Raw genomic sequence first — 24,106 nt, 5'->3', positions numbered from 1 at the left:
AAACAGATTAAAAAGTTTTTTCCCTGATCAAATGGGATGCAATCCATTTTATTTTGTAGTTCTAGTTAAAATGACAAATTAGACTTTAAAGGCATGGTGTTATCTGAAATATTTAAAAGGCAGCTACAGCTTTTCATGGTTTCAGAGGTGTTATCTTTGCAACTGCTGATAATCTTGCATTGGTTTTGGAAGATGTACTGTGAGGCAGTAGCTCTGACAGCCCCAACTTCAAGACTCCTTGCTTATAGGTCAAGATGAGGTTGATTGTTAATAAAACCAAATATTTTTATGGTCATGTACTAGCAGGGAGGTCCCAACTTGTATGTTTGTTTTCTGTGAGCTGACTGGCTAACTCAACAGCTTTTTTCAGGATTACCAAGATTCAGAAGAGGGGTAGAAAGAAGAGAGAAACACGAAGTACTGTTCCTTGGAGTTTTGTCTGTTTAATTGTTCTCTGACACAAAAAGTGTCTCTTAGATGTGACGCTTGCTGAGAACAGAGACTTGAGGTGGGTTCAAATCTCCAAGCGTGCAGGAGTTTCTGAGGATCAGGGCTTTTCTGGCGTGATTCTCAACTCAAAACAAACCTAGTTTTGCTGATGGTGTTTAGTTGAGCCATTGATTCATCAGACTGTGTGGTGCTGTTACACGAGTTGCTAGTGGACCTGTTCTTGGTCGTTCCTAAACTGTGGAAATTCACTAAAGATCAGTTACTTGGATGTTTAGAGGACAGCCTATACTGTGCCCGCAAGTTTACTGACTCATGACAGCTATGGACCTACTTAAAAGTAAGTTACAGCACTGAACTTGCTGCAAGATACTTTATGTTTTGAGGTATGCAACAGTTTCATTTTCTTCTCCCAGAAGTGCAACAGGAAAAAGTTAATAAAACTTGTCCAGTTGTTCTGTATGTATTGTACGTGCGTATAAAAGCCAATGCTTATCTGTAAGAGCTGTGAAAAATCACCTATGCAGCATGGAAACCTGGGCAGTGACAAAAGGAAAAAAAAATGCAGCCCAGTCAGTCCTGTTCAGCAGAAGGACTTCCTGGAATGTCAGTTGGATTTCCGAATTTTAAGGAAAAGAGAAATTGCTCAGAGATGCAACTCTTTTTACTTGAAGTATTTTGGAAAACAAGTAAACACTCTAAAGCAGCTGAAGCTAATTTCAGATATATTTTGTTTTAAAATTATTTTTTCAAGTCCTCCCTTAAGTTTGTTTTAAAATATTACTATAACTTTAATGCTGTCAGGTGATTACTCAGTCACAAAGAGAAACTTGTTATGGTGAGAAAAGTTTTGGTATTTTAGACTAGGGTTTTTCTATTTCTGTAATGGGGTGAAAGATTTCACTCAGTTGTTTAGAAGTCATACGTTATTGAAAGCCCAGTGACTCTCTGCAGAGTTGCTGGTTTGTGATTATTTACTCTTGCTCCTGCTGGTATCTGCTAAAACTTGGAATATCCGTAAGCTTGCTTATAGTTGGCACATATATATATAACAAGTCCCTGGGTGTTTTAACCACACCTTGAGATAGAGCATCTTTAGTAGCGATTTCGTGTGGGGTTGTTTGTTTTTTTTTTAATTAACACTCAAACCAAATTTTGTAATTGCTTTGTGTGATTTTGAGATATTGTAGCACTTATAATATCATTTGTGGAATAGTTCCTTTGCATTATTCTTTTGTATGAAACTGTGATTCTCCCCTCTTCCCCTCTTCTCAGTGCTTCAAATTGTACAGTAGATACAGCTTTTTAAGAAATACTTTATCAGAAGATTTGTTTTGCTGTAGAATGTGTCGTAAATCAAGCAAAACATACAATAAGCTAGTTTTACTATTTTTATTGTCTTTTGCATAAAATTCTCAGGCAGATGATTTTTAACGTCAGAAGAAAAGACAAGGGCATAAAATTCTTGCTGTTGCACTTTGACATTTTACCTTATTCTTTGAATGTTTTATTGTCTTTTTTTATTAGGAAGGGTGATTTGTAAGAAGGATTGCGGCTCCTCAGAACTGGACTTACAACGACAGGAGTGCTTATTGACTTGCCCTTTCTCATAGTTGCGTCATGTTTCATCAGCCTTTGAAAATCTTGAAGGTATCAAAACAAGTCCTGAGGCTCAAATAGCATAGCATTACATCTTAAGAAGTATTGACTAAACAGATTTTGTGTTTTACACAAAATGATGGTTTCAGTTCTTGCAAGGGGAAGGTCAGCCTAGATTCAAAGTATGATTAAATGGGTGAAAAACAGTTCACTCACAGGTGCACTTTTTTAAATGTATGGAGGACAAAAATAAATATCACTGCATCATGTGATTGAATACCACAAAGATATTCATAACCAGCCAATATGAAGTTTCAGTTAAAGAATTTAGGGCAGCTGAAGTTCCAAAGTATTCATTAAATTTTGAAACCTTAGACGTACCTTGAATTTTTACGCAAGCCTTTTGCTTTACTGAAGGCCAGTAAATGAAGGTCCCATTTGTTTAAGGTCCAGGCTGGGACCCAAGCCTGGAAATACATCTTTACTGTAAAGAATCTGTATGATAGAGCTGTCTTTGATATGTATCAATTTGTCATAGTAAAGTCTCACCACTTCCATTTTTCTTCTTCAAATTTCATAAAATATATTCTCCTCTACCATTTCAGTGTTGTGCTTTATAATCATATTTTTGTTTACTCTCTGTTACTGAGCACAGCAATGAAAAAATGTGATGATACGGCCACTCTGCAATGGAAATGAAATATATTACAGGCTATAGAACTTCAGTCCCACACTTCTCTCCTGTAACTTAAATCTCAGTATTTTTAGATCATTGATGTAGTTAGTGGTTTCTAGTGCCAAGTAAGACAGATTGTTTCACAGCAGGTAAACACAATTTTGGATATTATAGAAGTTTTCTTAAAATCATATTTGAACTTGTGGAGACTTCAATCTGTATAACAAGATTTAAAGTACTCAAACAAACCAACCCGTGTCTGTTTTTCTGATTGTTTTTTGAAAGTCCTTTTTGATTAAATACATTTATTTTTCTAGTTTGAATTTAATAGGAGATATTCCTTGGAGACATTGGCTTACAATTGGATTTCTGCTGTGTATTCATTGCTCTTTTATTAGTTTGTGTATCATGAAGCTTTCTTGCTAGGTATGTGTGGAGTGGCCAATTAAATTTTTTCTTTTTTTAATAAAACTGCTTAGCGCGCTTTCGTACATATGTAATAATCTCTTCCCTAAAAAACACAAACAGATATTGAAACACTTCTTCAGCCTTTTCTTTTGTTCATGGTATCTCATGGAACCTGGAATTCCACACTGTAAAAGACAAACATAATGCAGAAACCACAGGGTTTCTGGCAAGGTATTTTCAGAAGCCAAAGCTGCAAGTCTGTGAACTGGCACTGCTGGTTCTGTAACATGGGGTTCTGCCTTTCCCCTCTTCACTACTGTAGCTGCTTTTGAAGAGGATTTCTTCCTCTTGCTGGCTGTCAGGGTGACAGCATAAAATACCTGATTGGTGTATTATAGTTGGATTTTTTGTTTGATTCTTCAGGAGTTGATTGCAATGTGTAGTATATTGTACTGGCGCTGCTAATGAGGAAATGTGATGTAATGTCAGTACATATGTTAAGATGGGTTTTAACATAGGGAAAACAACCTCTAACAATATTTTTAGAGATGGCATGGGAATTGACGTTAGGTAGAAATAGCAAAGACATCAACATTTTTGTAAGTGAACATAAGCTGAGGATATTTGGCACTTAAGCGTTTGGAGCATTGTGCCGAAACATGTGACGGTTTCATTGGCTTTTATAACATGCATTTAATCATTAGGCATTTAAACTTCTAATTTATACTTAAAATTGGCATTTTTCTTCATTTTCTTCTGAAACCATGGCAGTATAGAGCATTGAATACAGTCCATAGCGTGCTTGAGGCTTCTTTTTGTAATGTGTGGTATTTACTGCTTAACTGCATTGCCTGAGAACACCCAAAATGGGACTAACAAAATGGGATTAATGTATTCACATAAAATACAAATATGCATATATTAAAATGTAAAGATACATAAGTACATAAAATGTACATTTTTATGTAACTATAAAGATATTTATTATATGTGTTTATAATTTCTCTGTAGTATTAAGACAGTAAAATAACGTCGCTACCTTAATTTTGCTTTTCTTCAGAGGGTCTTCAAACAAGGAGAAAATAAGGGAACGTGGATCTGACAAGAAAAAGTAGTCATTCTTAGGAGATTCAAAGTTAAAAACAAGAGGCATCTCCAGACTTGATTGAAAATTGCCAAAATTGTGTCTATGCCTCTTGGAAGATTTTAGACAGAATAGTGGTGGCCAGCAAAATTGGTGAGATTATTGGTGACATTATTGGTGAGATTTTGTCTGTGTAAACTGTTCTCACTGGATGGTGCTCTCCTAAGTCTATTAATATCCAAAAGAAACCACCAACTAAGCATTTGTATTCCAATGTATTTTCTGATAAATACAGTCAAGAAGAAATTTTAGGAGTGTTCCTATGTTGATAAAGATAATATATTAAAATAATAAAATAATCTTGTGTTGGGAACTCTCAAAGGTTCTAACTTTTTTTGCCTTTTGTAAAGGAGACTTAAGCTATAACTATACAAATATTGGTTGGAATATGAGCTTGGAAAACTTACTAGGCATTAAAACAAGCTTGATACCAGTTGTCTTTGAATATGGAGAGTGCAATTGCACAGTTTCTGAGCAGCAACGTTAAGTGGGGAGGGATATAATGTGTGGTGGTGGGGTTTTGTTGTTTTTTTTTTTTTAAAAAAACCTTTTGTAGGTTTATAGCTTGCTTTTTTATTTTCTTGGAAAGAAGATGTTTTTCTTTAGCTGCAGGCTAGTTTTGTTTCAGAAAATGTTATTAAGACAAACAGGAATAGCTACTATGTTTAATTCCAGTAATCAGAAGAGACTTTTGAAGGGAAATAGCATATTTTTTTTTCTTCTTTCAGTTCTTATGTGAAAGTTTTTTGCTGTTTTGCAGTTGGTGTTTGTCCACTAAGGCAATTCTAGTGGTTAAGCGCAGGTCTGTTTCATCAGCATAATGCTGCTTTGCTGTTAGCAATTACTTTTTTTTCAGGATTTGCCAATTAAGCTAATGCTAGTGAAAATTCACCTAATTTGTCAAGAAATGGCAGGATGAAATATGGGGGCCATTATATAAATTGGGAAGGAGAGAAATCGGGAACAGTGTATGTGAGACTTGGTGATACTTGGTCCATTCCTGCGGCATTTTCGTGCTGGCTATGCCTCGGTCCACTGGTGACATTGGAAGAAGTATAAAGCAATTGGTTGTAAGTTATGGGTTATCAGTGTCCTGAGTATTATATTACAAAAAAAAAAAAAAAAAAAATTGCTTTGGGAGAAGCTGCCCAGAAAGTCTTGTGCAAAGACTCTGTTAATAGTGTCCAAAATTGTTTCCTTTGTTTTGTTTAGTTTGTGGGGTGTTTTCTTCCCTCCTTGCACTCAGCTGGTTTTTGTTTGGCACAGTTGGTTAGTTGTGAATGAGGCATGATGGCTTAGCTGACCACTGGTTTATTACCTGCAGTCCACTTAGACCAAATTCTTCAAAGGCGTATATGCTCAAAATGCAGACTTGTGGTGCTCGGCTTTTCTAGAAAAGCTGTAGGAGGAAAGAAATAGGTTAAATTGAGCTTATAGTTCCTCTGTATAAAGCAAAATGAACTTAATCCATGGTTACCTGAGAGGACAGAAATGTCAAAGAGAAGGCGTCGAAGGAAGAAAGAGTAGCGATAGTGTGACTTAGAGAAACAGATAATGTTTCAAGAACTCCTGCATTAAACTATATATATATATATAGTTCCAATTAAAATGAATGTAAGCTATATGTTATTTTAGATTTCATTAAGTATAACAGCATATTATGGTGTACCACAAATGGCTTGAACTTTCTCACATGAACTGTGCTGGATACCTGCAGTCCCACCACTTCAGGCTGTGACAGCTCCCAGGCTCTGCAGTAGCTCTGATTGCCCTCAGTGTAGCTGAGACCTCTATGTGGGGAACCTAGGCTCACTTATGCTGTGTTGTTGATCAGTGTTTCATACCAAAATGATCATATTCCTTCTGGGATATCCGTGGATATTCACTGTCTTTAAACTGGTTTTAGTGTTTGTGAAAACAGAGCTCCTGTAGTGCATTCATTGCTGTGCATCATTGGGTGGAGGGGATGTCTGTCTCCACAGGGTGCTGTCCTGGTGGAGGAAAAGCATGCGAGTGATGTAAGGAAATGTTGAAGCAGACTGTCAGTTGGTAAAAATTGGACTAGATGTAGATAATAATGGAATTAGTGTATACCTGTTTAACTGGTGATTAAAAGGAATTTGCTTTGTTAAACTTAACAGCAAATAGTGAGGTGACGTACAGTTATTTCCCACAGGAGAACTACTGAGAAATTGGGAAAGCTATTTAAAATAAAGAACAACTGTTGGCACAAGGAGAAAAATGTACAAAGGACTTGATGCATACAGTGGGGTAATGGAGAAGGTGTCCTGGCAAGGCAGTGAGGTTCTTGAACACCCTTACGCTAAGATTACTAGAGCATCCTCCCTAGACCCCCTCTAATCTTAAAATAAAGCTATTAGTCTCTAAAGAGGACTTTGTGATACAATTGTCTTTGATAGCAGAGAAATAGACTTGATTATCTGGGAAGGTGAGTTTCAGTCCCCCTTTCCCTTTGAATTGTGTATTTGCCTATGTTGGCTATTGTTTTCATTACAGGATTTGAGCTAAATGACTTTTGTGTGTTGTGAGGAGATGGCGTGCATTGAAAGGACGGCTGGGAGCCACTGTGTCTCTGTGTTTGGAATCATGGGAGCTGTGCTGTTTTCCACCAGCTAACAGTGAGACCAGTTAGTTTAGTGGCTTCGATTTTAGGGAGATTTGTCAGGCTCATGTCTGGGTATGAGATCCAATTTGGCATGTGTGTTTGAAATGTATGAGATGGTGTTGAAGGCTGGGCTAAAGCAAACAACTCATTCCAAGGGTACCAGTTTGTACATCTGATTAGCTTGTTAAAAGTTTGGGTTGTTACTTAGTTCATAGTAAACTTGCGTGATTGATGTTTATTAGCCAGCTCACTCAAAGCCTCGTTATCTTTTCATGCTGATCCTGGAACACTTCAAATGGTCATTATGACAGATAAAATAGCATTTTTTTTGAGCCTTTTCTTAAGTATTAAAACAAAAAAAGGCTTTCCTTGTAGGCTATCTGTATTTGTTTACCTGGGTAAATCTAGCTTTGCAGAAACACAAGTTAAAGGGAACATCATCATTATTACTTGGCTGAAGATGATGACATTGACATGAGGCCTTCTGACAGGGGATTAAAGGGGAAAATATTGGTGACCATCTGTTAGGAACAAGATCCCTCTGAGAAAAAGGAATCGGGTGTAAGCCACAAAAAATGGCTTTGTTTCTGTGTTTGGGTTTTTTTTTGATTGTTAGACTGTTCTCATCCCTGCTTTAATTTGTAAATACTGGATTTCACATGCAGGTTAGGGGGAAAGCCAGTGCTATTCCAAGGTAGAGGCTTCAGCTGGGATGCTGCTCCTCATATCATCTAGTTGCATCTTTTAGAAGACAACAGATTGTTGCATAGGATCTGAAATCTCATCCAGCGTATTTCAGTCCACCCCCATTTTCATCAAATGTGACCACTGTTGCCACTGGTGGTTGTTGGCTGGCGTGCTTAAGGTGGGTCAGTGGCCTCTGCACTGTTCCTTGTACACAGATGCTCATGTTTCTGTAACTCCTGAAAAAAAAATTGCATCTGCTGACAGTCTCTGTTAAAGCCCTAACAGTGAATGAGTCTAAATAACCTTATACTCGCAATGGTCTGTGGCATGTAGGAACAGAAAATGTAGGTGATCGCTAGATCTGTTTTTGTAGGGAAGATGGACAGGGGACAAAGTGAAGGCAAGAGGAGGTGGGAAATAAAATAAGGCTTCAAACATTTCCTTTAAAAATATTTTTTGCCCTTAGTTTTTCAGGTTTAGTCTTCATTCTTTTGTCAGCCAGTGAACTTGTACGATTCCATGTAGTTCACAGCCTTAATTTTTACTTTATTTTAATTTTTTTTTTCATACGAAAGCATTTTGGTGTGATAGCTGCCAGGGATTGTAAGCCTGCTATGCCAGTATGCAAACTTGGCTTTCAAGTGCAGATGTGTATTTCTGCAGGAAAAGAGTGAGAAGCAGCACACGGTACCACGTGTCTAGTGATATAGGTCCTGAAGACTAGGACTGAAATCTGAGTAGTAGTGTATTCAAACTAAAACTCTAGGATTTATTTTACTTGCCTTTTTTCGGTTTGGTGATGGGGCTGGAGTTTTTTGTTTGTTTGTTTTTAAAAAAAAACACAATAGGTTTTATATCCTGAAGATTTTCTGTGAAGCCACCACACAGAGTTGAAGCTTTTGTTTTCAGTGCGAAACCTGAGATTTTCATAGATTTGCTTGATGGTAGGAACTGGAATATTTAGGTAAATGTCAATTAACAGGAAGTTTGTGTGTTAAGCCACAGGAGTTTGTCAACGTTGAGGGCTGTGTGTACTGAGAAGATAATGCCATAGTCAGTTTCCAGTGGTCTCCAGGAATCTGATGAGTGAGTTATCAATGAGTCAAAGTTATCTTTATACGTATGGATGAGGTGTATATGTGGCATAGTGGAAGTCATGACTGACATCTCTGCTTCCAGCTCATGGGCTCGTACCTGCGAGCCATTAATGCGAGTGGAGAATCACTGTGGCAGGAGAAGGATCCTGACGTGCAGGTACTGCCAACGTCAGCCAGTTTTCACTTTCAGGAGGCGGTCAGGCTCAGATGATTTTACCTCTATGCTTAGCAGCTTTATTTGGAGAAAAAGCCTTGGGTTTCACTCTGGCAGGTTTCAATCCTGCCTGCTGCTGCTGCCTGCTCTTGGTTAAGAGTATGCTCTTTGGCCTTGAAGTCTGTTCATCCTCTTGTCTGAGAGATGACACACGGATATTTATTGGGAGCATAAGGTTCTCAAAATTCCTGCTTCAGCATGTGATACTTTTGAGACTATCAATACATTTCCTGATACATAATATGGAAAGCGCTTACTGTCCTGTGGTGGGCTCTTAGGGTTTTGTCAGGTGTGTCTCTGTTTAATTTCAGTTGACAGTAAGCTATGAGATGTTCGTTGAGGAAGGGTTTCTGATGCTTTTGCTCATTTTTCCATTCTGTGTTTTTGACAGCTCGCTCTTCTGAGTATAGCTTTTAAACTCTTGCATTAAATTAAGTGTATTCCTTTCCACAGACTTTTCTTGGAATCTGCATGGTATGCGTCATATGAACGTATACAACCACGGGTGCCTTCTTCCATCCCTGTCTCTTTGAGCTCTGGCAGTAGCTGCTCAAGCTTGGTAGTACCCTCAGCTTGTGAAGTGAAAATCCTGATAATAAAGCAAGCAATTTAAGAAAAAAATCCCCAGCATTTCCATTTCGTAGTGTATGCTGATCAGCTGGCGCTTATAAATTCTGTACAAACAGGTTTTATTTACATTGCAGTGGTTCTACAAGTGGCTTGGTGGGCACCCATATTTTATGTTTCATTGTGGTGTGCAATACTAAAAGTTGCTTTAAGGAATTGGCGGCTGAAATTTTGCTGCAAGCCCCTGTAGGCTGCTTCTAAGATCCCAACACCCCTATGAAATTTTGCTTGCAAAGAAAGAAGGTGGTTTTTGCCTAGCAACAAGCTTTGTGGTTTCCACCTGAGGAGCAAAAACATAATGGCGTTTGTTCAGCCTTGTGTGTCACTTCAGTACTGAAGATTCTGACAGTTAAATGATTGCTGACATTCTGTTGATGTTCAAGAAAGAGAATAATCCAGTATGTTTTTCCATCACAATGCTGTCACTTCAGGAGTGACAACAGTAAAAAGTGCATTCGTCACTGAATAACCAGATATTCTGGAAGCGTGTGGAAAACAAAGATATATTTTAAATCAAAATGTCTCACTCTTAATGGCTATTTTCTGACTGATTCCTTTTTGCTATTTATACTCTCCCTGAAGTATTTTATAGAAACCCGAGTCCCTTTGAAAACCCACCCAAACAACCAGAAGTGTATTTTACGTCTTGTAGTATGTAAATGATTAGTCATCACTTGTAAATTGCCTAATGGAGGAGGAGGAGGAATTTTATATTGAGGGAAGGTGAAGAGCTCGATTGTGACTGCTATATGTCTTGGTTCTTCCTGCCTTTTTTTTTTGTTTTTTTAACCCCCCAGAGGATGAAGGATTTTTTTAGAAAGTCATCCTAAGAAACATTGTCAGCGGGTTTGAAAAATGGTAGGTCTGCACTGTAAGCTTATTTTTCACTTGCTTATGTTTTGTTGGGAAATTTATGGGTTTTTTTTGTTTTGTTTTAATTTAAGATTCTGTGGTCTTCTAGTATATTGCCAATGAAAAATGATGTTGGCATCGGAGGTCTTGAATGTAACAGTACAGGGAACTCAGTTTATGAAGAAATGTGTCTTTGGTAAAGCATGATAAGATTATGTTGAGCATCTGCGGCACAAGCCCAGAAAATGGTGTTTATTGGAGTCTTGGCAGATCTCTTCACTTGCTGTGCATGATACCCTTTGTTTGGTTGGTTTGTTGTCTGTTTTTTGTTTTGCTCTGTTTGTCTTACGAATAGTTAATTCACAGAACATGGGAACACTGAAGAATCCTGAAATAATTTTTTTTGTGTGTCCTGATTTTGGTATAGCTGTGGTTTTTTCAGTTTTGGAGGTTTTTGATTACAGCAGTCTGTCTTCTGGCTGGCTGTTTTCCAGGTGAAACTATAATGCACTCTGTTTCCTGGAGTTTTTTGGTTTCTGATTGGTTTTGGTTGATTTTTTTCCTTTCTTTCTTTTGGAAGTGTGAGAGAAAAGGTTCATGGAAGGGTTAAAGGTTTTTCAGTCAATGGTTTATCTGCTCTTTTCTCTCAGAGTATTGGCTCCATGAAATACATCTGCATATGCTTGAGTGCTGAGACATAATTTTCCATATTGTTCCTTTGTCACTCCCCTGATCGTATAAGCGTGTTTGTCCATGAGAAAATTTCTGAAAATGTCCTGAGATAAATACCAAAAAGCAAGTGGGAAACGTGCTTCATATTAGTCTGTACAGATTATTAAGTCATTTGAGGAAGAGAAACATTTTTATGTATATAAATTTGTAGGCTGGCAGTGGTAGTTTATAGACCTGCCTGCTGGTATCCTCTGTGCACCTGAGCTCCCAGAGGGGACAGGACTTGATTTTGTGAAAGGCGAAATTACATTTCTGGCACATGAAATTCAGCTCTCTTAACGTGGTGAGTTCTGGTGTGCTGCCACATACTGTACAGCAGTTGCAACCATGCTCAATTTAAAATGTGCCTCAGAAACAGAGAGTCTAATATTAGTGAGATGATTTTCGGCTTGCTTTGCTTTTCCACTCAAGCAGAATGATACGTTTCCTCCTATTTGCTGTTTTTGTGTATTTGCACTAATTGCTTCAACTGTGATTCATGTGCAAGCCTTGAGAAGAGGTGCCTGCTGTATCAAGACAGTTCGGCACATGGCCATGGCTTGTACATTGGTCCGACTCATCCCAAAATGCTCCTTTTCTGTCAGATCAGCTATTCCGCTGGCAAACACAGTCCTGATGAACAGGATAAATTGCATTCCTGAGGAAACTCTTTCCTGAGGAAACTCTTTCAGGTTTATTCTTCGAACCTTAACCTGGAGATCTCCTTTTTGCTCCTCACACAATGCCTTGAAAAAAAAGTTTTTCTGGTGGCTGTTGTTCAGGGAATGTGGGATTTCTTCCTTCTCCTCCCGTTCTTGATCATTTCAGCTTTTATTTGGCTTATTAAATGAACATCTTGATTCACTACCCTGGCCAAGCAGGTCACTTTCTAAAAGCACCCACCTACCTTCTTTTTCACTAGTGTTTGACTGTTGAAATTTTAATTGGAGCAGAATCTGTAGTTAAAAATCGGTGAAGTCCTTTTACTTCATATACTCAGTGATTTCTGTTGAAGCAAACAGATGAGCTTATATATATAAATATGTATATATGTGTTTTTTTAATGAAAAGTGCTGGAATTCACTAAAAAAGGTTAAAATTGAAGTGAGTAATCTTCAGTGCATAATACAATTGTTAATTTTAGCTCCCTGCGTAGGAGCTGTTATGACTTGAACAGCCGGCTCTAGCCTTCATTAGAGAAGAAGCAGGCAGTTTTGAGACAGGTGGAGCTGGATCAAGCTGTGAAAGTGATTTGCCTGAAGCTGGTCATTAGTGTTAGAAATCTGGTCCTATCTGTTGCATCCTTAACTTGCACCATGATCATTACTGTTGTTATTATTTACTTTTCATCTTTTTCCAGGTTGACTATGATTCGTCAAACCCTCTGAAGGACCATCATGGAGATTGGCACTCTGAGCTGTTAATGGGGACATGGGACTCACGTTGTCATTGATCATTTGCGTGGACTTAACCAGCGAAGAGCAACAGAAGACGCTAGAAAGACAGTGGGAGTTATAGCAGTTTTTCAGGTAAATAGCTTCTTTGGTGCAGCTGATAAACTGTGAGTGTAATTGGTTTTGTGAACTCTGTGTAAGCATGTAGATGAGCGGCAGGGTTGTTATGCCCGTGAAGAACTTGTGCGTGCATGCATGTACGTTTCTTGGTGTAAATTCTTAACAAATTGAGGGTTGTTTAACAGACCAGTTTCAGGTCTTGCCATTCGTCGTGTTTTGAGTTTTTAGCAGAGCAATCCAAGTTTCAGTTGTAAGTGCAGAATAGCCAATACCATGGGACTTCCTGGTGAGGGTGGTGGGAGGAAGGAGAACAGCTCAAAGCTTGACTTGGCTTAGTGTGAGCTAATCTGTGAGCTTCATGTTCCAGTCGGTTTATTTATGAAAGATGTAGCTTCATTTCCTGTGAAATCCACAATCCTTCTCAAAAGGGAGGTTTATCTAGGAGAGGTTTTATTATTTTATTTGCTTCCAGTGTCAAAGCAAAAGCAAAAATTGGAAGTAGTAAGTTTTTAACACTCAGTATGTCTTATTTTTTCAGTTAAAACATAGCTTACATAAAATGAAGGTAAGTGATATCAGCTCTGTTGAATGATAATTACAAACTGTAAAAAAAGACAGTGCGAAGTGTGGTTTTTCTTAATAGCCACTGTTTCTTTGTTGAGAAGTGGCAAGGTATTGCAAAAGACCCTTTCTGAAATAACTCCCTTTCTGCACTGCAGTTGTTTTTCCTGAAGATGCTTCTTAAGCCAAATGGATGGGGAAAGAAAAGTTAAATTATTCATGAGTCTCATTTGAGAATTGATCAGTGGGGGAGGCTTGGAGAGGGAGCTGGGGGCGGGGGGGGGGAAGAGAAAAAGAGAGAAAATAATAATAGGCTTTAACTTTGAAAAGCCCTTAAAGCTTCTGTACAACAACCCATTGTGAGCTGAGTGTAAATGCGGTTCAGTTAAGATATCTTCATTAGAAATACCTGCCAAGGGCTTCCTGTAGGGTTTTCATAGTGCTGGAGAGTGACATGGTGTTTGGGAAGAGGCTTATGATTTCAATAATGGAGCTGTCAGCTTGATGCCTGAAAACATTGACCCTGAGCGCTTTATTGCCAAATTTAGTTTTCAGTTATATTGAATTATTGTCTCTTCAAAATTTTTCTTCTAACAGTGGTGAGCACCGTGGGCTTCCGCTATCTGCCAAAACCATGCCTGAGTGCTAAAAACAGTGTTGTTGCTCACGTTTGGTTTTTACTTCTGTTTGGTTTATTTGTTTGGCTATTCTTTTTTATTTTTTTTTAAAAAAGAGAGGAAAAAAGTCTGGAGGAGAGGAGCACTGAGATGCCAGAGACCTGGAAGCCTGAATGGGTCCTTCCTGCCTGGTGTCACTGAGCTCTGTAGCAGAGTCGCTCGTAGTCACTGCCTGCACCTCTGCGGTCCTCGGGCTGGGCTAGGAGAGAATAGGGCTGGGGAGTCACAGCACCTTACCGTAAATACACTCTCCACCAAGACCGTGTAGATTGGAGCTCTGCTTGTTTAACCTGACACATTTCTGCTGTTACCCAATACTTTTGATTCAGTGCATCTCTTCACCTGGGACATATGTAGCTTTCCACTCCTGAGCTACATATTTGGGTTTGTTCAGCAAAGGAAATAAAATGACTTACTTGGTAATTAAAAAAAATTCACCTTCAGTGGTTTTTTTTGTGTGTGTTTGTCATGATATCTTGACCTTTCAGGTCACCAAGTCTTGTTATTTTAATTTCTGTGTGGAAGAATGTCTGAGCAAGGTAAATTGAGCCAGGAGACAGCGGAGGAAGCTGCAAAAGAGCACGAGACTGCTATCTCTGAAGCAAACCCGGACAACTGTATCCTTAATAAATCTGAAAGCTCAGAAGTAGAGGAGAAGGAGGAGAAGCTGGGTGATGCCAAGACAGAGCTTCAGGTAAGACAGGAACAATGCATGGGTGCGTTAAGTACCAGTCTGTTACCATTGCCTTTCCATTTCTATGATCTTTTTCATTGTCTACGCTTCCCGTATTTTTTCCTCTCATAATCTTGAGACAGCTTCTGTTTTTATTTTTTAAATTTTATTTTATTTTGGGTCCTTTTATCTCCCTATAAAATAAATGCTGTTATTTGTTATACCTTTCAAGCTCTCTAGGCTGCTGTCCATGTTATTAATTTTTCTGAGAAGTTAATTCCTAGACGTTTGTGTTAAAGCTTGGTGAAATATTTGACTGTTTTCCCTCTTTGGGCATTTAGAAAACTACCTTGATCTCGTGAATTTACAGGTAATACTAAAGAATAATTACCTAATGTGTGGTTTGGTTTGTAGGTGTTACTGCCAACAAAAAGTTGTTTTGCAAAGCCAAAGAAGGTAATTTGATAAGAAGACTTTATCGGATGAGGGGTTTTTAATCCTTTTTGCTCAATCGAATATAAAAATAAAGGGAGAGACTACAGTTTAAGAGGAATTTGGAGAGGGGGAGCATTTATTTAAGTATGCCTTTTCTTACATTTTTATTATATGCAAATTACAGAGCACTGTGCAATGTGTTGTCGTTGTTTATACCTGTTCTTAAAATTAATAAAGTGAGCAGAGATGATTCTTGGTTTTCCCTGCTTTCCAGACTGGGTTTGGGGAAGTTGTTTTTGCAGTCAGAAACTGATTAAAATATCATTTAGGAGTGATTTAGTGTCTGTCTTTATTGGTAATGCTCGTCATGCACATTTTCCACTGAAGTGATAACTGCTTCTCTTTTTTGCTACACCTAGAAGCGAGGTGCAAATCAGAACCAGCAGAAAAAGAGGTCCAAGGTAAGGGTCCATCTCTGTTTGGGATTGCATGTCGTGGTAGGATAAAGAATTTTGATCAAATGTCTTTGTGCAATTGAAACGATGGCCTTTCATCACTTGTGTGGTGGTTGGGCTGTGTTTTTTGTTTGTGGTTTGGGTTCTCCCTCCCTACACACCTTATAATCTTGTTGCACAAAGGCAGAGGACTTCCTCTAGATAAAATGTGTCAGGCTCCCCGTTATTTATCCGTCATACTTTGCTGCTGCTGTGCTTGCTGTGTGCTTGGGTTAGACAGCATGTGTGCTACTGGGGAACGAAAAAGCTCGTACCTTTTGCCTTAGTAATTAACTTTTTTGTTTGAATTTTGTTTTGGTGGACTAATCTTGACATAAAGAAGCAGAGACTGACTAGCTTCCTAAGGGGGGGGTGGGGGTGGGGAAGGAGCTTCTAGGAACAAAAAAAGCAACCCAAACCTTCTTTTAGTTTTCCAAGTGAAAATCCGTAAAACTTGCACATTTTATTGTCCGTGTTCCTTGGATATAATACCACTAGGAAAAGAGAGGACAGGAGGGAAAACCCCAAAACAAGCAAACAAAAAAACCCCAAAACCAAAGGAGAGAGGGAACCTCTAAGTTTAACTTTACGTTAAACTACCTTCAGTATTGGATTATGTGTTCTTTGCTGTTAGGTTTTTGGTGGAAGTGAATGAACTGTAGCAGAAATGATTAAGAGCTAAAAAGCCTTCCACCTCCCCTGTGTGGCAAATGGCTCGTTGCTTAGAATCCTTTTCTGTCAGCATCGAAGGCAGATACAATTTTGCTGGCTGGGTGGGTAGTAGTTATTTGGGATGTTTAGGGACAGCTGATGTGTGCAGCTTACGTGACTTGGGGTCAGTAGTGTTCTCTGTTTTGTTTTCTCTCTCTTATTCAGTCAGGAGCTAAGGGAAAACTCGTCCGGAGTCTTGCTGTGTGTGAAGAGTCATCCCCTCGCCCGGGAGCGGAAAATCTTCATGATAATCAGGTACACTTGCAATCATTGCTGTTAGCTGCATGGTTGACCTCCATGTTCAGTTGCATGATTATATTAATTAATTGGGCATTTAACATTGTCTTTCTTGGGGGAAAAATTACATCTGACAATGAACACGTTTTTCTGAAGTTATCTGGTTTAGCGTGAATTTTATTTTGAAATATTAGTTTTATACTATATCACAGGGTGTTGTTTGCTTTTTTTTCCAGACCCCCTGAAAATTTCAGCAAATGGAAAAGAATTCAAAAGAATTCAGATTTTAAAATTAAAAAAAAATAGTAACAATCAAAAAGCAAATTAACACGTTCTTTTCTCTAAGGCTATCTCTTTCGAGGCTGCACCAGATACAGTTATGAGTGTGCTCTGGTTTCTGGTTCCTCTGAGACTCCAGTACGTATCAGTGTCCCCTTCACATAAAATTCACAGGTCCTTTGCTCTCCAGAATACCTTGGTAGAGCCGAGGATGCCTCCTACTGAGTGGCATTCATTTTCTAAACTCTTGGTGTAGATTTTCCAGTATCAAAAAGCGTGCATTTGAGTTTATCTGTACTGGTAGTGTTGTATTCCCAGCAGCTGGTAGAGTTCTGTCCTCTGCACCCTTTACCTCCGACAGTAAAACTAGTGGCAGTCTTTGTAGACAGACTCATTTCAAAAATTACTCCAGAAAGTAAAAGTGAAAACCTCGGATACTCTTCTTTGCTTGCCTGGTAGGAGGAAGGTTTAAAAAAAAAAAACAAACAAAAAAAAAAAAAACAAAATATCATGAGCACTGCCTATAATTTATGAGGTGTTTATGTGCAAATGTGATCAGCCATGGAGAGAGCTTGAGCAAGTGACTACTTGTGAGCTTAGCACAAAAACACAAAATCACATTTAAGTGTACTTTCTCAGTTTCCTCTGTTGACTTGAAGCAAAACAAATACAGCTCTCCTTTTAGCTCATAAGCATGGAGAGGTTTTTCTATTTTTTTAATTATTTTTTTTTTTTAAACTCCAAAACCCAGGTTATTTAGCGGGGGGACGTCTACATGTTCTACTGCTCTACAGTGATGCTTTTGCAGTAGATGGACAGGTTATTTTATCAGTTGTTCTGTTGTAGGTATACGCTTTCCGCTTAACTTGCGTTACTCAAGATGCGTGGCTTTTGTTCATTTGTATTTTTTGATTGTTTAATGGAGAATGAAAAGGAGAATAATATATAGAGATTGTAATAAGCATTGCATGGTAGTTTATAATGTACTGCATAGGACCTGTACTAAACGTCAAAGAGACTGGCAGGTTTTGAGGTAAAAATCTCTGTCCAGATTGCACCCCGATGCCAGGCAGAGGAGGGGTTCCTGTTATGCACAGCCTCTGGTCTTACCTGACTTTGGCCAGCTGTGGCAAAGATTTCTTTGACCATATCGAAACACTTATGGGAGATGAAATGCCTCCCTGGACCTCACCATCTATCTCCCTGAGACGCAGTTGGCTTGGTGTAATTAATTAGTCACAAATTATATTTTTGCTGTTGCCGACCTTTTACTAATGAATGTGGATCAGCTTTGCCATTGAAAGCTGGACCTGCGGGCTCCTCCTTGGACTGGCTGACGGATACGGGAAGTTTTGTGCCAACCGAATTGCTTTGCTTTCACTTTAGAGGAGAAAAAGCTTATTTTCAATGTGGATTTTTTTGTTTGTTTTTTTTTAAATTATTATTTTATCTTAATGGTTTACAAAGCACAGGGAATTAATTACCAGAGAATGTATGGTACATTGCCAGAACTACTGAGTATGGATTGTACTGCAAACCTGATGTTTGTATTTATATTTGAATACTTGCCTTCATTTTCCTGTATAGGGAAAAAACTTGTTTACCTGTATTACTTGATCTTGAACGCTTACCTGATGGTTCAGTATGTCCTTACTTGGAAGGAATGTTGCCTTTAATGTTATACTGTTGACCAAGAAGTGTATTATTGGAATTTGAATATTTATTTTGTTGTTCACTATACTTACCTTGTATCAATGTATTTATTAACATTGTATTTTATTATTGAGAAAAATCAATAAAAATCTAAGAAAATACACAGTAGCGTGCTTTCACAACTCTACAGCCCTTTTGTGTGTTTCTTCTAGTGCAAATATATATTATGTTACATGTAAGGCAGTATCTACTGTATGTTCATATGTATGTTTATGTGTAAAGTCTGTCGTTTTTCTTTTCATAAGTGCATTTTAACAACCACTGTGAAGGTTAGGATGAATGTCCTGGGAACAGCATGGCCAGTTACATTTTTATCCTGTTTTGAAAAGCTAGTGGCACAGTCGCTCTGCTCCGGGCAGTGCAGGGAATCACAGTTACCCTTCAGGGTCTTTTGGCAGTGGTTGATCCACAGTTTGTTGTTTGAATGAGAAATAGAACTGCCATTTCAAGTGAAAGAAAGCAGGTGTAACATTAGTCCTCTGTGTGCAACTGAGCGGGTTAGCAAACATTTTTCTGTGTATCCTTATCTGAAATGACCAGGAGTTTCCACTCTTTCCCTCTGTATGCTCAGTTTTTCTCCAATACTCACCCAAAAGTAGCGGAAGCAGGGATTAACGATGGTATTTCAGATGAAATTTTGGCACTAGGGCTTTTTTCTCTTTTACAGTGCTTTGCGTAGTCTGTTGTGCCACATTCGAACTTCACAAAAAGTCGATAACAATTAAGCTGAGAAATTACGCAATTTCTGTCTTAATGTGGCATGTTTATGCTAATATCTTGTTCTGTTAGGATCTTGTCTTGCATGTGTTGTGGTGGCTGATTTGTAGTTCTTCAAAAAAATCAGGAACCTAGGATTTGTAATAGTTCTTGAAAGCATCTTTTGAATTTCTAAGGGTCTGGTTGCTTGGGGAAAAAAAAAAACCAGCCCACCCCTTACTTTAAAGTTTCGTATTGATCTTTTGGTATGCTAGTATTCTTTGGAAAATTGTGAAGGAAAGGAATTTACTATAATTCAGGAAACTGATTTCTCCAGTAATGGTGAATTTGGTTTTCATTATTTGGGCATGCAGGACCCTCCCTTCTATTTAAAAAAACTGCATTACCAGGGAGTTTTGTGGCAGCTTAATTCAAATGTGCATTTTTACACTACTTAAGCATATAGTATTATTTTGGTCATTTTTTTCTTCAAAAGAATATGAACACAGAAGTATCCTTCCTTTAGTTTTGTCCAAGACTGGTATTTCAAGAAATACATGAATTATGCCATGGTGACTTTGAAAGAAAACAATTTATGTTTTGTTAAAACAAAATCAATATAAAGTAATGTAAGTGTGAAATAAAAAGTTCTTTAAAGCAAATTAGAAAAAGCAAATTAGCTTGAATTCTCAGTTAAAGTTTTTAAAACCTGAAGCATGCTTTCAAAGAGACTCATACTCTCTGAAATACTGAATTTTGGAGGATAAAACTTGTGATGCCGTGGAGAAGTTCACGTACCACAAGTTGTTTGAAAATTGCAGTGCACATTTCGCCCTTTTTACTAAATGCGTGTTTGCATATGTCTTTATATTTGAAGTACCTGATAAGTTAGTAAGCCCTCTTGCATACAACGGAGTTTATGGTTTGCTGACACTCCTTTACTATTAGAACCTGAAAGCTCAGTCCAGCTGGTACTGCACTTACATGTGAAAAACAGTTCATATGAACATGCAGGATTTTTTAGTGAGGGGGGGAAAAAGTTATGTTTTTCAGACATCTATCCGTCAATCATCATTTAGCATTTATAGTATTGATTAAATTATAGAAATACTTAAGAAAGCACATATAAAATGTATTTCACTGTTCTAATAAGTCTTAAATGAGAATTACTAAAGTGTAGGATAATATAGTACCTTTAGTATACATAGATTAAAAGTTTATAGTATTCAGACATTAGGGAAGAAATACCACTAGAATTTGGCCTCTTAAGATGTCATTATTCTCCTGGAAAAGGAAAAAACAAACAAACATTTTTCAAATAGGAAAGAAATGTATCTGGCTTCAGCTTTGGTAGCTACACGTAGTTTAACACAAATCTCTGCAGGTTGGAAGCCATGGGAAGCTTACTGAATCTGGCCCTAAATTTATCTTTCTTCTTTTCCCAACAGGAATCAATCCAACTACAGCTTTCAAGTTTTCCTAGCTTGCAAGAAGAAGATAAATCTTGTAAAGATGACTCCGAGAAAGAAAAAGAGAAGGACAAAAATAAAGAAAAAGATAAAAACAGTGAAAAAAACAAGATCAGAATGTTATCAAAAGGTGAACTTAAACGTATTGAAGTCACTATAATTACTGTTATAAAAAGGATTGTCTGTTTTTGTAAGCGTGCGTTTTTTTATTTGTGTATAAATACACAGTAGAAATGTTTTCATACATTGAGAAAATTCAGAACCTGAAATGTGTGTGCATGAGAATGTTTTTCATACAAACATTGAGCTTTGAAATTTAAGAAATCTTTCAAACTGAGGTTTGTTACGGAGGTTATTAATTTTCTTTTAATGTAAAATCTTTCCTCTGCATACTTAACCATGTTGGTATAAACACACACACATATATGTAAATATACATGTGATTATATAACAAGTGGTAACACTAATACACTTTTAACCTTGTTAATGATAATATACTGGTACGTCATTTGCGCAATGCAGACAGCAGAGAGTAATCCTCCTCACTATTGCTCGTCTCTCATGGAGAATTTCTCTTAAATACTATAAGGAAATCCATCCGTGACCTTTAACCTGCATTGCAATTTACTTTTATCACCTACTAAGACTTCTTCAGAAAAAACTTTATATCTAAATTTACCTTTTTTTTTTTTTTAATCTTTTTATTAGTCCATGGTACAAAGTTGCAGTGTAATCTCTTAAAAATAATCATTGCCTACCTGGGTGTGGATCTGCAGCTGGTGTGAACTGTCAGTTGGCTTCAATGAAGCTCTCACAGTTCATGCCAGCTTGAGGATCTCTGTGCACTTTTGAGTCAGGTGATAAAGCAATGATGAAAAATTAATTCTGACTACTGTCACGCATCCCTGTTACCTGCCCACTCTCAGATGTTGCTGCATTTCAGTCTGTTAATGCAAATAGAATTCCTACTGGCATGATGCTTCATTTCCCATGTGTACTGCATATATTAAGTGATGCAAAGAGACATTGATGAATAAAACTTTTTTTAATTTTTAATAGTTTAAAGGAAGGACTTGGTAGAGTCTTGAGTGGCATTGAACGTTTCCTGTGATTTTTTTCAAATGACCAGCACTTTCTGTCGGTGTCTGGTTTTGGTGCTGTGTTCTCAGTAGAACAATACAGAGGAATTATGAACATCCACCTGACGCTACTGAGTGTAGATCTTCTTGACTGAACTCCAAATGAACATTTTCTTTCAGAGCATATGCTTTCAGATTGTTGCTGGAAAATGGATTTTGATTTATAGCATAGCTTAATCGTAACTGTTGCAATGAAATAAATGAGTGGGGGGTGTTTGTTTTTATTTTTCAGATTACAGCCAAGAGTATACAGACTCAACAGGCATAGATTTGCATGAGTTTCTCATTAACACATTAAAGAATAACCCCAGGTAGGTATTTTCTGCATTAGAGCAGGCGCTCCTGAAACTAAAGCTGGTGGTTTTCAAGTTCCTGTAACTGTATACCATGTTTTATTAGTTCTGGAAATGGTTATGAGGGAAAATGTGAAGGAGGTAGGATGTTAACTGAGCGAAAAGCTATAAAAGGTCATCAACTTCTACTCTCCTGTCCAGTCACCCATTGCTTAATTTCACTGTCAGTGACATGTGGTCTTTGTCCTTACCTTCTTGCATATAGCTCTACATGATTTTAGCAGTAATATAACCATTGCATTTGGAGATTTGTGTATGAATATAAAGTAGCTTTCTTTGGGCAATGACTTACACAATTAAAATCTTGCACATAGTGCCAAATTCTGCTCTCGGTATTCCCATAGTTTTAGTTTTGAGCAGCAAGCTCATCTCATTGTTAAATTTGCCTCTAAATGTCTAAGGAAGGATCTATAACACTTTTATACATTGTGATTTTCAACGTTCATTTCAATGGAATCTGTTAAATAGGTACCATATAATTCTGCAGTTATAGGAGAACTAGGAATAATTGTGTACCTAACAGCTTGCATCACTTCTTGTACAGATGATGGAAGATCCTCAGATTGTTTTATCTGCACAAAATGAGAAAGTTCAAAAGAACTAAGGAGTGATGGACTCTATCAAGCTTAGAAAAAAAAAATTACATGCGTGGGAATACGCTCGGGAAATTTTTGAATGTTTTTTTGCAGGAGAGGACGAGGGGAAAAGTAACTTCTGAGACCCTCTGGTTGAAAACTGAGCATTCTGACTGAGAAATGCTGCAGCATTGCTTCCTGGGAGCCTTAGTTCAAAGGTGGTGTTCTCCATTGTGCTCTCTCTAACTAGATGAGATGTGCCCAGTCTTCTTGTCTGCAGATCAATACCTTGTGGAAGATATGTCTCAGACAAAATGTTGAAAATTTCTGTGGTGGCAGCTCTCTTCGTGCAAGCGCTAGGTTAGCTGGAAATCTAATTTTCCATCCAAAAAGGGTGAAAAAGGACCAAAGCTGTCCATAGCAGTCAGAGTTTTTCTATGCAGTTGATCACAGCCTGGTGTAGCTGGAAGCGCTCTCGGACCAAAGTTGAGCTCACGGAAGAGCCGCGTCTGTCACATAAGTCAGCGGAGATACAGCAAAGAAGGCTGCAATCTTCTCCCGATGCACCAGGGCAAAGCATGTTTCATTTTTAATCAAGATGTAAAATTGCCTTACAAACATTGATATATTCATTTTTTCATCTAAAATGTCTGCTGGTAGTTGATGCTACAAATCCTTGTGTTTCGTTTTGACAGGGACAGAATGATACTCTTGAAAATGGAACAGGAAATTATTGATTTTATTAGTGACAACAAGTAAGTTGAGTTCCACACTTGGTTATTGTCATGTGTGCATGTAGCAATGTGAGCTGTGCAAGGGATATGCTTGTATGGACCATGGTGTCCTGAGTGCTGTTACTGGCACGCTGCATGATCAGGCTTTTATTTCCTGACATATGGTGGTACTGCTTAAAATACAGTAGATGGAAAGGAAAACCTTTTGCTTTTCATTGTGTCATAATTGCACTGGCTCCACTTCGATGCAAACCCATATGAAAAGCTTTCAGTGCAGAGAATGATCAAATAGGCTACCTCACGGGTTTCTCTGTGTTCTATGTTATTCCAATGTGTTGGAAAATCAAACTGAATTTGGGTGGAGGGATGCTTGCTACTATGTGCTCTTTATAGTAAAAGGTTTCTGCAGCTTTTAAAAAAAATAGAGAGAATAGCAGCAGAGAAAGAAATGATGCTGACAGGAAAATAAGCATTTTGACAGTAAGAGAAGGAAAAAAAGGAGTATTTGCCAAACTAGCTGCTTCCAGCATCGCCCTGTGTCTGACCTTTGGGAGAAAGCCAGGAAGCTGTTGTCAGTGTCTCAGCAAATCTGCAGGATTGTTTTGTGTAGGGAGCGGGAGAGTGTGTGCGGGGTCGGGGAATGAGTTCTTCCCAACATACAGAATACTCAGTAGATACCACGAAGCGTGAGCTTTGTTTGCCCCAATGTGGTGCATGGAAATGTGTTTATTAGAAACTCAAAATATAATTCCTTTCTC

The 24,106-nt window shown here is 38.0% G+C and overlaps 1 protein-coding gene across 23 annotated transcripts in view; it reads left to right on the top strand.

Annotated features, from left to right (window-relative positions):
* Nucleotides 1-24,106, top strand: part of ARPP21 (cAMP regulated phosphoprotein 21) — a 255,713-nt gene that overhangs the window by 138,322 nt on the left and 93,285 nt on the right. For 18 of the 23 annotated variants that reach the window (XM_075418775.1, XM_075418768.1, XM_075418770.1 and 15 more), the window contains 7 exons: nt 12,449-12,617; nt 14,329-14,534; nt 15,368-15,409; nt 16,319-16,408; nt 20,527-20,677; nt 21,919-21,997; nt 23,310-23,369. In XM_075418775.1, coding sequence (XP_075274890.1) covers nt 14,367-14,534; nt 15,368-15,409; nt 16,319-16,408; nt 20,527-20,677; nt 21,919-21,997; nt 23,310-23,369 — 590 coding nt within the window. In that variant the 5' untranslated portion in view covers nt 12,449-12,617; nt 14,329-14,366. Of the gene's footprint in view, nt 1-2,011; nt 2,098-10,322; nt 10,384-12,312; nt 12,363-12,448; nt 12,618-14,328; nt 14,535-15,367; nt 15,410-16,318; nt 16,409-20,526; nt 20,678-21,918; nt 21,998-23,309; nt 23,370-24,106 lie in introns of those variants that run through there. The other 5 variants (XM_075418774.1, XM_075418772.1, XM_075418773.1 and 2 more) reach the window with 5 other exon arrangements.

Source organism: Opisthocomus hoazin, chromosome 4 (assembly GCF_030867145.1).
Source record: "Opisthocomus hoazin isolate bOpiHoa1 chromosome 4, bOpiHoa1.hap1, whole genome shotgun sequence".
Classification (NCBI taxonomy): Eukaryota; Metazoa; Chordata; class Aves; order Opisthocomiformes; family Opisthocomidae; genus Opisthocomus; species Opisthocomus hoazin.
Note: the sequence above shows the minus strand (reverse complement) of the source record. Positions and strands in the feature narration are given on the sequence as shown.